Here is a 14,897-nt window from a genome sequence, read left to right on the forward strand (position 1 = left end):
TTTTTTAAACAAAGCTCAAAACACAGCCTAATAAATCTTTCAGTCATTTCAAAAGCATCCGCTTTAAGAGCCGTGCTTAGAGAGTGCTTTGTAGTGAATCAGAAGAGTCAGAAGCCATTGAGCGAGAGCCGGCTCCTCACTTAATTTCCTTTCGCTGCTCAGCTCTCAGTGGCTCAGCTATGCTCCAATCCCTCCATATTGTGGCCAATCACATGCGAGGATATAGGATAATATCAGTATGTGAAAAACAGAGAGGGTGAGAGACGCAACAGTCAGGTGGAGAGTGCGTCTGTCCTCTCAGTAAGTGAGTGAGACAGTAGACAGCGGTGAGGAGGGCTGTGCGAAAGCAAAAACACATGAATATGCCTGAGACCCGTAAATGAAGCAGCATCTGGCTGCAGTTTAAAGACTTTTTGTCTCTGTCCTGGTTTCGTCTCGACTTGGTCTCGGTCTTGGTCTCGGTTTAGGCGGTCTTCACTACAAGCCTACACTGTACTTATTTTCTATAATTCTGACCCATCCAGCAATGAGCTGGTTCGCTCCTCTAGATTCAGTCATTTCAACATTCTACTTGAAGAACAAGACACCCATGAGTAAAACTGGCAACTATACAAAAAACAAAAACACAAAGAGTCCTAGAACTCCACATTTTTTATTCTTTGGCAAATCAACTGCAGTACATACTCAAATGGATCCATCTTCCCCCATCATATATTACTTGGTCAGACATACAACAAAAGCCTCGTGGAAACATTTTCTGGAATATCTAATATTTAACTTAAATCAGTTTTCCATTATTATTATTAATCACTCCTGTTCTTCCTTCTTGGCTTGTTACCAATGTCATTATTGTTGTTGCTGGTTGTTATTATAATCCTTAACACAATCCAATATTTGAATTATTAATTTTTACTACAAACAGCTATGCTAAAAGAAAAGACGATGATAGTGGCAATGACAGCTTAACATTATTGCCATTTTTTTGTGTTGCTTACATATTCCATTTAGTGTTGTTGTATTATTATATATTGTCATATTGTGTCACACACACAATAGCTGATTAATTAGAATAAAGATTCTATTCAACACTGGACACAGGTAATCACAGAGGATTGATCCCTGTAAGAGAGGAGAAGCGTATTACTCCGCTGAATTTGAACAGGTAAGTCAGGAGGATATTTTTTTAAGGAGTAAACATGGCAGATTTTCTTACTTTTGAAATTTTAAGAGCAGTGATTCTGGAAGCATGCATCCAGGTGAATGTTTGGTGGAGAGGTGAAGTGAGAAGCCAAGATGTCCTATCCTTGTTCTTTTCAGAGTCCGGAGGATTCAGGAGGGCAGGTGTAGCTGAGATATAATGTACTGAGTGAGTCACAGTGAACTTTCTCAAACTTTACTATTTAAATAGAATTTTTTTAATACTAAGGGTCCACATGTCACTGTTGTTTCCAGTGGGACACTGCTGTTAAGCATGTTGCATGTGTGGGGGTTCCCAGCCAGATTGCATGGACTCCACACTGGTAAGGCACATTCTCTGTAGCTCCTTACATTTGGTGTATTTTACTTTACTAAGTATTAGTTCTTAAGGCTAAAGGTCCCCAAAGTGCTTTTGATTACTTTGAATGAGAAAAACAGCATTCAAAACTGCCATCATTGTATCATGGACAACCCCTCCCACCCCATGCATGCCTCCATGATGGACTATCAGAGCAAACGCAGCAAAAGACTCATTGCCCCGAAATGCAGAACTGACCACCACAGGAAATCCTTCGTACGGGTGGCATTAAGACTGTACAGCTCTTCCTCACTCTGTAGCGGATTTTCCTGAGGATTAATACCAAAGTTATTCTGTTCCCATAACTATTTATTTTTCAAAATATAGTCATATAGTTACTTCGTTAGAGTTATTTGATATTATATTTTGCACTATCCTACGGTATATTACTGTATACTACTAATATATTCTTATTGTATATATTGTATATCTTATTCCTCTGTCTCTCTTGCTGCATTCAGCACGTGTATGATAAAAGAATTTCCCTTGGGATAAAGTTCTTATGTTATCTTATGAAGAGAGGCCTACTGCTGTGTGTGTCGGCTGATTTTGCTGCTGCATTTTGTCTTTTAGGTATGTGTAAAGATCCGAGTCACATATAGATTTTATGTGTATAACGAGTTCGTTCTACGGCTGCATGATAAATAGTATTTAACATTTAGAGAAAGTTCTCATAGCCATCTCCCAGGCGTAATATTATGTAGAGCTTCTTTCAATACTACTGACATTTATTTAGACTCTTCTTGTCTTCAATTGATCTTTCTGAATTAGCAATTACTTCTTCTAAACCAAATGTGTCAAACTCAAGGCCTGCAGGCCACATTTATTTTTAGTATTTAGTATTTATTTATTTATTGTCATTGTCAAGAACAATGAAATTGCGTTTGGGGCTTCCATACAACCCAAAAAAAAGAAGAAAATAATAAATACCCCTTAAAACCCAAGTGTACATATTTAACCCAGTGTGACTCCAATGCAATAAGACAATCCTTAGCAATAATGTTCGTAGAAATTCAGACAAAGACCTGAGAAACATGACAAAATACAACAATGCAACCCATACATTTATATCCGACCTAAAGTGTGTAACTGAGTTTGACACACCTGCCCCAAACCATCACTGTGTCCTTTAGACTCCATTCCTGCAAGACTGCACAAAGAAGTCCTGCCATTAACAAATGTTTCAATCTTAAATATGATCAACCTATCTTTATTAATAGGCTATGTACCACAGGTCTTCAAGCTGGCAGCAGTTAAAGCATTACTTAAAAGGCCATCAGTTAACCATTAGCTAATTATAGGCCAATCTCCAACCTTCCTTTCATATCAAACATCCTTGAAAGAGTAGTTGTCAAACAGCTAACAGATCATCTGCAGAGGTTTATTTGAAGAGTTTCAGTCAGGTTTCAGAGCTCATCACAGCACAGAAACAGCTTTAGTGAAGGTTACAAATGATCTTCTTATGGCCTCTGACAGTGGACTCATCTCTGTGCTTGTCCTGCTAGACCTTAGTGCAGCGTTCGATACTGTCGACCATAATATCCTATTAGAGCGATTAGAACATGCTGTAGGTATTACAGGTACTGCACTGCAGTGGTTTGTATCATATCTATCTAATAGATTTGTTCATGTAAATGGAGTCTTCTTCACACACTAATGTTAATTATAGAGTTCCACAGGGTTCAGTGCTAGGACCAATTCTGTTTACATAATAAATGTTTTCCTTAGGCAGCATCATCAGAAGCCATAGAATTACATTTCGTGCTATGCAGGTGACACCTAACTTTATCTATTCATGAAGCCAGATAAAATACACCAATTAGTTAAAATGCAGGAAAGACCTGGATGGCCTCTAATTTTTTGCTTCAAAATTCAGATAAAACTGAGGTTATTGTACTCTGCCATAAAAATGTTACAAATATAACATCTAACCAGATGCTTACTCTGAATGGCATTGGCTTGGCTTCCAGTAACGCTGTGAGGAAACTTGGAGTAAAAACTCATCTCACAGCCCATTGTTCGCCAGTGGTGATAGTTTCAGTAATTGTGCAAAGGTATGTTTTATAAAGCTGTGGAAACCTGCAGCCAGCTGAGACTAAAGAATTCACTTGGATAAGTGAGGAAACATTTCTCCCACTGAAAACATCCAGATGAACAGAATCAACTTTTTGGGATTAAAAAGTACGCTTGTCTTGACTGCTTGGCTGTCTCAGTCCACATCCTTGGGTTGCTTTTTCTGTGCTGTGTCACAGATGTTCAAAATATTTAAGAGATAAACAAGAAAACTGCTTAGTTTCTATTAGAGCTACCAATTTAGATAAACACAAACCTAGTGCAACTAAATTAATAGTGCTACAGCAAATGTAGTAATATTTACATAGCATTTTTCTAGTCTTACTAAGCACTCAAAGAATTCGATCCTACAAGCCACATTTTCATATTCACACAAATAGACTTTAATACATCACTTTACTCTATGCCTTTTAGCACTTGTGAAAAATCTAACATTCACACTCACAACTCTGATGAACTGGGAAGAATTTAGGATTCAGTACTTTGCCCAAGGACAATTGAGGACCAAAACACTGACCCCCCCAATGAGTAGATGACCCTACTCTAAACATGCTGGAGCACATTTACGTGGCAGACATTAAGAGCTGTCTAGAGATTTTAAAGGGCAGAAAATGCTGAAGAAATGCAGGGCAAAATGCAAACGGTCACTGGACAGCTGTACTGTGATACGGCTGGATGTGGAGTGACCATTATGCTTACATTACTAGCGTGCTAATGTACTTCAGGAGGAGCATGACATCACTTTTATTTGCACCAAAAAAGGGTCACACAAAGCAACACAGAATTAGTACACAGCATTTTAACGTAATCAAATATTCTTAAAAGACTCCTTAGAGCACCACCCTTTACCTAAAGCACTCACGAGTTTAAATTCATCATAGTCATATGTTGTTTGTTTTTGTCTTCTTTCTGTCCAAGCACTGCTCTCTGGCCTGCAGCTTCACTTCCTGTCCTCTTGTATGTCAAACTGTCTTTTGGATTTGGTGGATTCCACCATGAGTTCATACAGTTGGCTGATCTGTTCATCCTGGAAATCATTGAGCTTTTTCTGTGACAAGTGGTCTCCAAACTTTGCTGAGTTGTATCTTTCCCCAGCTGACTCCAGAACCTGAGTCTGCAGAGTGTTCTTGTAGTTCTGCAAGGGAGATTGGGGATGAAGGAAACAAACATCAGGTTTGAGCATTTAGCATCTGCTCTCCCACACACTTATTAAACATTGTGGCTGCTAGATTTCATTTATTGCCATGAAATGAAATATATGCATTAACATGAATGGAAAAAATCTTTATTGGGAATAATTATATTCAAATGATCTGAAATCCTGTCTTCCTTTTTGAATCAGTGAGAAACGTTTCATATATTTTTTATTGTTTCTTTGGATTAGGGCCTAATTTAAATCACACTAAATAACTACTAATCATCAAATCATTGCTAAAACAGCATCCAGTGGTGTAGGAAAATGAGGAAAAGAAGTAATATTAGTCAAATGACATGTATTTAAATGTTCTTGAGCAGTAACGGATATTCATGATGCACTTTTTGCTATGCTTGAGATCCTTGAGCTCAAGGTCACAGGTCATAAGTCACCAGAGGTCGAGAGGAGATCACCCAGAGTAAGTGAAATAGTTATAGCACCTTCTGGTAACTTTTTTTTTTTTAATACACGTAGAATACTGTGAGAAGACAAATTATTTCATATTTTGTCATTTTCTGTCTCTATTTTCAACAATGCGTTAACATAAGGATGATAATTTATTCTATTTGCAAATATAACCAAATGTCTATTGGACTATGAAGTAAAATGGTGAAAATCTGCAGATAAAGAAGACAGTCGGCACCTGTACCGTAATATCTGAAATATAGTGCAACAAAAGTCTAGCCGCGGCTGGCTTGACCGCCGTGACCCGCCTTACCTCCCACTCTGTCATGAAGCTCTTGACCTCCTTGGGTCCTGCACTCTTATGTCTTCTAAACTCGTCCTTCACATATTGGTCACCAAGGGCTCGGAGCTCTATGGGCAGGAAGCGGTGCAGGACCAAAATTCTCTTGTAAAGTGAACGGACTCTGGAGACGTGAGCGCACACCGCCATCAAGTGCACAGAAACCGTATCTAACACGGCAGGATTAAAGAAATAAAGGAAAACGGCGACAGACAGGACACAGTACCAGACCACAACATTCCCAAGTACAATTACTCAACTGAAGTCCGGAAATTGGTCTTCTTCGTTTAGTCAACAAAGTAGATGACTGGCGCATTTTCGCCCCCTCCTGGGTGCAGTAGACTATTTCAGCCGAAAAACCTTTTTATTGGAAAGTATTTTCATCTCTTAACTTTTAAAAATTACTTCATCAAAATGAAAACTTCATGTTTGATTATGAACGAGAGAAGCAAGCAAGATCAGCAGCCAGTGTGGCTGATTCTTTGTTGCATCATGAAAAGTCTGCTATGAGAAAACTCTTATCATCTTTCTGTAATTTGAGGATTTTTTTGTTTGTTTGTGTGCGTTTCTTTATAGGCAGTCCAAATAGACATTATTCATTCTCATTTGATCAAGTCCCAGAAACTACTTTCTTGTTGTTATTTCAGTTTTGGGCATTTAAGCTTTTATGTCTACAAACATCTATGACATGTAGTTTAGGTCCCATCTTCAATTTACAAAATATGTCTCTCTTTGAATTCCTGGCTAGAGATACAAAAGACATGATCATTTTTCAGTTTCCTCCAAATGACTCTCATTAAAATCACTGTAGTCACTGTTTAGCTTTTCTATCAGCCTCTTCAATCCACTGCAGTTCTTGATAGAGATTAAAAAAAAAAAAAAAAGTTGAATATCAGTTGACAGCTGGATTTGAAGGAACTTAGCCTCAAAGACCTGGAAATTCACTTGATTGCGATACATTTAGAGGAGTTAGAGTTTTCACTGAGTAAATATCATCAGATTGTCCTCAGTGTCTCTATTATCAAACCAAAGGCTTTAGAAAGGTAAAAATCTTCCTCACAACTGTAAATCTCTCATATAACTGAAATTTGGGGACACATGCACACATACTCTACTGCTAAGTTTTTATTGAAAATTATGCACTTTAATGTCTCATTGCACTCTGAAATGAAAAGCATAAGCAATAAGCAATTTGAGTTCAAAAAAGAAGTAATGTAATTTATAGACCAAAATATATTCTGAACTTTTGACTCATCAAAGTAGCCACTTCTTGCAGATATAACAACTGAACACACACGTGGCATTATTTCTACAATAGAAAGTTCTTCCCAAATCTGTTGCAAAGTTCCCATAAATGTGGACCTTGTAGTTTGCTTTGCTTTCACTCTGAAACTGTAAATAAAAGTCGCCACTTTCAGGGATTTAAATAAAGCTGTCAGACCAGAATATGGATCACAAGTCCCCAAAATTCATAGTTTCTCTTCATATCTTAATTTTTCCTCCATGGATAGATGAAAAGAACATTACTTTAGGGTAGGGTAGTGCGTCGGGTATGTGTCTGAAACCTATGAATAATTATACAATGCACACTAGTATTCTGAGTCTTTAATTGAGCAAATCAGACTTAGCCCTTAGCGAATACACAATACTAGGAATAACATGATTTATGGGTTTGAAGTTCAACTAAATAAAAAAAAACATAATTTGCAGTTACGTAATATTCTGAAGATGTCACTTGGATGAGTGACGAAATGTTTCTCCCACTGAAAACGTCCAGATGAACAGAATCAACCTTTGGGATTTACTGGATGATCGATCATGCATCAAGACATTAAGACTTTTACATTTGCTTGATACAAATTGAATGCAACTTAATCATTTTACATTTTATTAACTTTGAACTCAAGAGACTTCTAGTACAACACTTAATCAATATGAACACTGTAAGTATGATTTAAAAAATTAGTAAAAACACTTCTTATGATGCAGTTAAATCAGCCCAGTTTTGGACCATGTATAGCACCACTATTTTATCTAATTCAAATCTTCTATTTATATGTTACACAATTTAAAACAGCAATAACCTTAAACCAAGAGTCATATTTAATTATTTTGAAACTAAGTTTAAGTTTCCCATAACTCTGTATTTGATACGATCAGTATAAAAAGTATTTATTGTTAAGTTACAAGTAAAGTCTCAAACAACACATTTACTGCGACACATCTCATGTCAACGACCCCTCCCTCCCAACTTTAATAGCACACTGTCATACTCATCCAGTACACTTTATACACTCACACTCACCAACAGACCCACTCAAGATATCACTTTCAACAATGAGTGACGTGGGGGGGGGTGTCTTCCTGCATCCCTGTTTCATACACCCTGCCCGGGACGAAGGTCCACTGGTGGTTTGGGTGCTGCTGGACGCTGGCTGGTTATTTGAGCACTTAGTGCCCTGTTCTCAGGTTGTGCCAGGGCGGCTGGCTCTGGTTGGCTCCTTGTTATCTCTCTCACACAATTTGGCCGTGGGTGCCCTCCCTCATTTTCCTGCTGGGATTAGATGTGCAGTTGTTGCTGAGATGTACTGTTATGTTTTCAGTAGTCCTGGGGGCTGCGGATGACCCGGATCTCCTGGATCTGTCTGCCTCTGGCTCCTGGGGAGCATTATTGCAGCTTCCCATGATCATTTCCAGAAAAGGAAAAAACAAAAAACAAGGAAAAAAGAATGACAATCAAGCTGCATTAATACACTGTTGCCAAAACAATATTGCAAATTTAATACAAACAAACAATAATTCCATCCATCCATTTTCTTCCACTTATCTGTAGCCAGGTCACAAGGAGAGCAGCCTAAGCAAAGAATCCAGACCCCCTGTCCCCAGCCACCTGCTCCACTTTACCCAGGGGAACTCCAGTTTGTCCTGGGTCTCTGGGGCCTCCTCCCGGTGGAACATGCCTGGAAAACCTCACCTGGGAGGTGCCCACCCCAACTGGCTCTTTTTGACGTGGACGTGCAGCAGCTCTACTCTGAGCCAGCCAGAAGCCACCCACCCCCAGGTGAAGGAACATTTCTGCTGCTTGTATCCGCAGTCTTGTTCTTTCGATCACTACCCAAAGCATATGCCCATAGGTCTGGGTAGGGACGTAGATTAACAGGTATGGAGGTGCAAAACATTGTCCATTCTGACTCAATGTCCTAAGCCTCCCTCACTCCCTCCCTGTTGAACTTCTTTCGGAGGTGGGAGTTGAAGATTTCCTGAACTGGGGCCTCTGCTAGGCATTCCCAGCACCCTCACAATACATTTGGGTGTGCCATGTCTGTCCAGCATCCTCCCCCCCCACCTGACCCAAAAGCGTGTGAACAGAAAGCAGCTGCCAGTTTTAAACAAAAACATTAATAACACAACAGCAGCAGTGATGATGACTCTGGCAGTTTAACATGGAGCTGGAGTCTGTTTACACGCAGCAAAGAGGAGGAGCCGTTGCAGAGATGAGTGGAAGAAAAACGTGTTTCTAGCATTCTTCCTGTGATCACCATTTAAACCTTTCAACCACATTTTAACCAATTTTCACTTGATTGTCAAAACTACAAAAATCTGAATCGCTGTCCAAATACTTACGGGTTTGAGTTTGGGTGTCATACTTGACAGTACTCTCTCATTTCAGTCTCACATCAATTACATAATCCTTTCTGCATACTATCACTTACGTAACATTAACCGACTTCGTCCCTTCCTTACTCCCCATGCTGCTGCCATCCTCATCCATAGTCTTATTACTTCCCAGATCGATTATTGCAACTCCCTCTTATTTGGTCTCCCCAGTAAGTCCTTCCATAAAATTCAACTTCTTCAGAATTCTGCAGCTCGGGTCATAACTCGTACTCCCTTAAGAGACCATATTATCCCATTTCTTCAATAGCTTCACTGGTTGCCCATAGAAGCAAGGATAAACTTTAAAATCTTACATCTCATATGTAAGTGCATCCATAACCTTACCCCTCATCTCTGTGATCTGCTTCATATCACCACTGTTTCCTGCTCTCACAGATCTTCGTCTGTCACTCATCTTGTTGTTCCTTCTGCTCGTGTCATCACTGTGGGGAACAGAGCTTTCTGTCACTCTGCTCCTCGGCTCTGAAACTCACTTCCTTCAGTCTTAAGAAATATATATTTATATATATAAATATATACCCTGAAGCTCCCAGGTCTCTGGTACAGGACCTGAGCTTGAAGGATTGACCGCCCACAGGGGTGAGCGGGGAGATATATATATATATATATATATGTACACTCTTATATAAATATAGATAGAAATATAGATTTCCTTTTTAAGTCACAGCTCAAAACCTACCTGTTTAAACTGGCCTACTTGCTTTAATACTGATCTTACTTGCTGTCAAATCGGGGCCGATGGCGCGATATGGCAGCCTCGCTTCTGTGAGTCTGCCCCAGGGCAGCTGTGGCTACGACTGTGGTTTGCCTTCACCAGTGTGTGAATGTGAGTGAATGAATAGTGGAATTGTAAAGCGCTTTGAGGGCCTCGAAAAGCGCTATAAATGCAATCCATTATTATTAGAACTGTTCAGAGAACAGTTGTTCTGGAACCAAACAACCAATATGTGTTCATATTACAGGTCTTCACTTTAGCTTCTATGCTCCCATCATTTGTTGCACCCAAAAAATATTTTTCAACATAACAGAACCCGTTATTTTTAGGTACTTTTGGCCCATGCCTCTGTAACACTTCTCTGTTCAGGGTAAATTCTCTGATTATACTGTCCTCTGCTGCCAAGTACGCTCATAACAGAAGTGTTTACTGTTTTTGGCTGCTGTTGGGGGGGGGGGGGGGGGGGGGTGTAGAAAGAAGGCAAAAAAATATTTTATTTATCCTAGCCTAGCTTTGGAAATTTGTTACAACAGTAATTTTAGTAATAAGGAATGTAGAGCAATACAGAACTTTGCTAAAACTGAGACTAAATGTATCGCAGCAGCAAAACATTTAAAATGGCTATTCCACTCCTTTCCAATACAATTACCTCGACGCAATTTCTTTTCCTGTTAGCAACTGGGTTTGTTAAGCCCAGGGGTCGGCAACCTGCGGCTCCTTAGTCCTTATACTGCGGTTCCGCGTGGTTTGGGAAAATAAATTAGAAGTAATTGGCTGTATTTTATTTATGTTAGTTCTGTTTTTTTTTAACTTGTAGTTCTAAACTGGAAGATTATTGTGATATTGAAATATAAAAATAAAATTATATTCTATTATTTTTTCATCGCTCAAAATAAGCGTCACACTCGCGGAAGCCGAAACGGCGTGCCTTTATCGAGACTTTCAACCCCAGGTAGGCCAGTTATGGATCTTCGGATCCACATTATGTCAGCAGCTGTTCTTCACCGTGAACTATGTTAAAAACAAACACGCTCACGCCTCACAGAGGACAGCTTACAGTCCTGCGTAAAGATGAAGTGACTTCGTACAGCCCCGATTTGCAGACGCTGTGCGCAGAGGTTCAGGAGCAGAAGTCCCATTGTAAACATATCACGGCAGACCCGACGATGTTTCCATGAACACGCTTTTCAGCATCTCTTTACTGACCACTTTTCACACACGGTTGCTGTACGCACACAGCCGGCTGTAGCTTTTCAGCTCACAGCCCGACACACACCAACACAACAGCAGAGAGAGCACAGACTTTAAGGCGACGAGGCGTGATTGCGGGTGCAGCTCAGGTGCGTCGCCTCCCCTGCAGCGGCGCTGCAGACCACGCCCCGCCACACACATTAACCAGGTAAAATACATTTTTAGGCAGAATGTTTTTTTCTTCAATTATTTTTTTAAAGTCAGGTCAAGGCTCCAAAAGCCGATATAAGGGTGGCGGCTCACAACAGTTTTTGTTTGCTGGATCATTTTAGTTCAGCTTTCCTTTTGTTATATTTCTTTCAGTTCAAAATGTGTTAATTACATAAATAAAATGTCATTTTCTCTGTAGCACTTCATGGATTTCATAAGCAGCACACCTTAGTTGTTCACACAAAGCATAAATGTAAAAAACAATATACACAGTGTTATCTTCATTTTAGATGTCAAAAAGTATTTGCGGCTCCCAGTGTTTTCTTTTGCGTGGAAACTGGCTCCAAATGGCTCTTTGGGTGTTAAAGGTTGCTGACCCCTGGTTAAGCCATTCAGCTTCTATATTTTGTCTCTACATTTAACCTTTTTATGACTCTTAGTTCTTGTGCTGCCAAGAAAATGTATTACAAATGAATTATGAAGTGTAACGCATTCTACTCTCCGATTGGTTTGAAAGCTCAGCTAAACATAATGTGAAACTAGCTGAAACTGACAAGAGTAAAATTAGCCAGCTGAACACTTCCCATTCAAGTGTCAGTGCTGTAAATTCCAGTCTGTGCCACTGTGGACATGAAATTCTGCTGTTGCTGTCACTCTATTGTGTCTTTTAAATTTGTTTATATGTGAGTACATAAAGTATTACCCACTTATTTTACAGTTTATCATAAAAAAAGAACCTTCAGTGACATGTGATTAACAAAGGTTTTCATTTTAATGCAAATATTTTGTACCACACTATTCTCTCCAACATGTAAAATGAGACACAAAAACAATGAAGCCAATCTTCATCCACTTGCAGCCACTTCAAACGGGTAGTACTGAGGAAAGTCGTGAATGACCTTCAGGGCTTCATTATACAGCTCCAAATCTGTGGGATAAGCAGACACAGCACACTGTGAGTCACAGATCAGGAACAAAACTTTACTCAATCAGTCTAGAGAGACGTACCAAAGGGAATGCCTTTGTCCTCTCGTAGGATGTTGTATGTGGTGGTGGTTATTACTCCTTTGCTGGACACCATACCAATGACCTCCACAATGCCACTCAGCTCTTCTTCAAGCTAAGAAAAGAACCAAATAGTTATTGAAAGTTTCTGAATGAAATTTTAAACCAGCCATTTTGCCAACACTCCACCTTCATTTTGCATTAATATTTTAATCCCCCCTGTGTTTATTGAAAGTCAACAATCTCTGCTCAAGACTTTCAATTCAGTTAAATTTATTTATATTTTAATATACTTTTAAAACAATATAGATGTAGGCAGATTAATATAATAAAGCAAAGCTACATCTTTAGCAATCAAGGCTTGGTCTGTACTCATTTGTCCAGTAATCCTTAATGCTCTAATTGAATTTCATTCTTGCCTGAAATAGGACATACTTCTTTCCCCTGCTAGAGTAGGTTTCTTAACAGAAAACTCATTGTTGCAGCCATGGGCAGCCCACACTGACCCCTGTAGACTGTTTTTTGTTTTAGTCTCCTTGACTCCACTGTTCTCTTATTAGTTAGCTAACATAAACTAATGTGAGTCTATCAACTGCAACCAACTACGGGTGGGCGGATATATCGAATATGCTTGATGTATCTTAACTGATTTGTTTGTTTGTTTCAATTTTTATATGTTATAAGCACAAAAGAGCACCCTTTTTAATTTCAGTTCTTTTATTTTGTCTCGTGAATTCTTGCTTTTTTTTATTGATATGCTCTTTGTTAAATGCAGTGTTGGGCAAGTTACTTTGCAAAGGTAATTAGTAATAGTTACTTCTTTAAAAAAGTAAGTGAATTAGTAACTCAGTTACTATATTCTAAAAGTAACTAATTACTTGGTAAAGTAACTATAGCATTACTTTAAAAAAAAAAGTTTAACCCTGTGGGGTCCAGGGTATAATTGGCTGTTTCTGACTACTTTTCATTTACCTCTAAATTTCACCTTTAAAAACTGTTTATCTTGACTTGTTTGGTATCATTCTTTTCAGCACAACCTCACATGTCTGAATTTACAGTTAGTTTTTCCATTTTGGCATTCTGTATTAGCACAATAATCTAAAAATCTGACTTAAAAACATAAAATCCGAGTAGAAGAGTTACGTTTTTTTACTGTTTAACAAATCATTTTCATAACTTGAAATGCAAACAGAAATTGTACATTTTAAAAACCTATGCACAGTTTTTGCAAACAACAAAGTTAAATGCAGCTATTTACCTAAAAATGCAGCCAATGCATTTTTCTAACAACCATTTCAAACTATTCAGAACAATCAGGTATTCTGCATCAAATAAGATGGGACATAAATTATTGTTGCCTCTTCAAAATATAATTTCTGTCCACTATAAGATAAAGGCCCATATGGAAAAGAAATAGTAAAAACTTATGATTTACTCATGAAAGTGGCCACTTTCTCATTACTTTCATATATTGTTTTAGTAAGTATCCAAAACATACAAGTTTCATTATATAATTTTTCAAGGGATCTTATATCTGTTTTCACTCTTGTATGCTTTTCATACAAGTTTCACACAAGACAGATACAAACTTTATAAGATTTATATATTTTTTTTCCATATGGGCAAGCTTGCAGTTATCAGGCTTGTGATGTTCCCCACGCTCTTATTCCCATCACTGATTAAATGTGTAGTGTTGACCACGGAAAGAAACATACTGTGACTAACTACATAACTATGACAGAATAAAGTTATGAGTGCTGTATTTGGGAGGAAATCTATCTAGGAATTGATCATTAACACTGAAATCTCCCCTCATAATTACAGTCACAGCTGTATAGTTGAGCTTATCCGACACGTCGTTCAGAATACTGCAGCGACTCCCTGTGCGGGCAGGCATAAATAGAAGTGACTGTGTGATGACGATGCGGCGGCGAGCGAAGCTCCTACGCGGAGAATATGACCAACAACAACGGTACAAGCAAACAAGAGTGGTCCACAGACCAGTTGTACCACATACTTCGTACCACCAGCACCGCTCACCCTGAAACGTGTAGGCAAACTGATGCCATAAATTATGGCAGTACTCACAGGTTCGTTCAGTTCTACCGTAGCGCTCTTTCCTTCTCCATCAGACACACTGAACGTTTTTCCTGTTGGGTGAACCTGGTCAAGAAAAGCAAAACTAATACTTTATGTCCTTGCTGTTAACAGAGTGGGCCAGTGCATATATGCAGGTGTAGGTTAATCCATATTTATAATTGTTAAAAATAATTTAACTAGCACCAGCCAAAACCCACCTTTTCAACGCGCCCAACGAAGCAGACACCTCTGCCAATGTGCTGTGACAGCATAGAGCAGTTTATTCTTGGTTTAGAAGCGTCCAGTAGACTTGCCATCTTTACAGTTAGCTTCTTTCACGTTCCTGGACCTTCGACAGCGCAACACAGCGCGGGAAACGCGTAGTCCTGACCTTTAGTACAAAGGCGCAGCTCAGGCGGGCGGCTTACCCACATTACATGAAAAAACGCGG

At 39.0% G+C, this 14,897-nt stretch overlaps 2 protein-coding genes across 2 annotated transcripts; both read right to left on the reverse strand.

Annotated features, from left to right (window-relative positions):
* Positions 1-3,987: 3,987 nt before the first annotated feature.
* Positions 3,988-5,852, reverse strand: sdhaf3 (succinate dehydrogenase complex assembly factor 3). Its single transcript, XM_026156273.1, has 2 exons — positions 5,542-5,852; positions 3,988-4,763 (listed from the first exon to the last, which is right to left on the reverse strand). The coding sequence occupies exons 1-2, from the start codon at positions 5,716-5,718 to the stop codon at positions 4,569-4,571; spliced, it is 372 nt and encodes a 123-aa protein (XP_026012058.1). The 5' UTR covers positions 5,719-5,852; the 3' UTR covers positions 3,988-4,568.
* Positions 5,853-12,110: 6,258 nt separating this feature from the next.
* On the reverse strand, positions 12,111-14,828 carry rpa3 (replication protein A3). The gene is made up of 4 exons (XM_026156598.1): positions 14,665-14,828; positions 14,456-14,530; positions 12,371-12,482; positions 12,111-12,290 (listed from the first exon to the last, which is right to left on the reverse strand). The coding sequence occupies exons 1-4, from the start codon at positions 14,761-14,763 to the stop codon at positions 12,208-12,210; spliced, it is 369 nt and encodes a 122-aa protein (XP_026012383.1). The 5' UTR covers positions 14,764-14,828; the 3' UTR covers positions 12,111-12,207.
* Between the last annotated feature and the right edge of the window lie 69 nt (positions 14,829-14,897).

This window comes from Astatotilapia calliptera, chromosome 22, assembly GCF_900246225.1.
Source record: "Astatotilapia calliptera chromosome 22, fAstCal1.2, whole genome shotgun sequence".
Taxonomy (NCBI): domain Eukaryota; kingdom Metazoa; phylum Chordata; class Actinopteri; order Cichliformes; family Cichlidae; genus Astatotilapia; species Astatotilapia calliptera.

What these genes read in the sequence shown, in the direction of transcription:
- rpa3 (XM_026156598.1), bottom strand. Translation starts at nt 14,763, where the DNA reads ATGGCAAGTCTACTGGACGCTTCTAAACCAAGAATAAACTGCTCTATG. An exon ending in CGGTAGAACTGAACGAACCT is followed by an intron (nt 12,483 to 14,455) that starts GTGAGTACTGCC and finishes TTCTTTTCTTAG; the next exon opens with CTTGAAGAAGAGCTGAGTGG. An exon ending in GGACAAAGGCATTCCCTTTG is followed by an intron (nt 12,291 to 12,370) that starts GTACGTCTCTCT and finishes CTTATCCCACAG; the next exon opens with ATTTGGAGCTGTATAATGAA.
- sdhaf3 (XM_026156273.1), bottom strand. Translation starts at nt 5,718, where the DNA reads ATGGCGGTGTGCGCTCACGTCTCCAGAGTCCGTTCACTTTACAAGAGA. An exon ending in GCTTCATGACAGAGTGGGAG is followed by an intron (nt 4,764 to 5,541) that starts GTAAGGCGGGTC and finishes TCTCCCTTGCAG; the next exon opens with AACTACAAGAACACTCTGCA.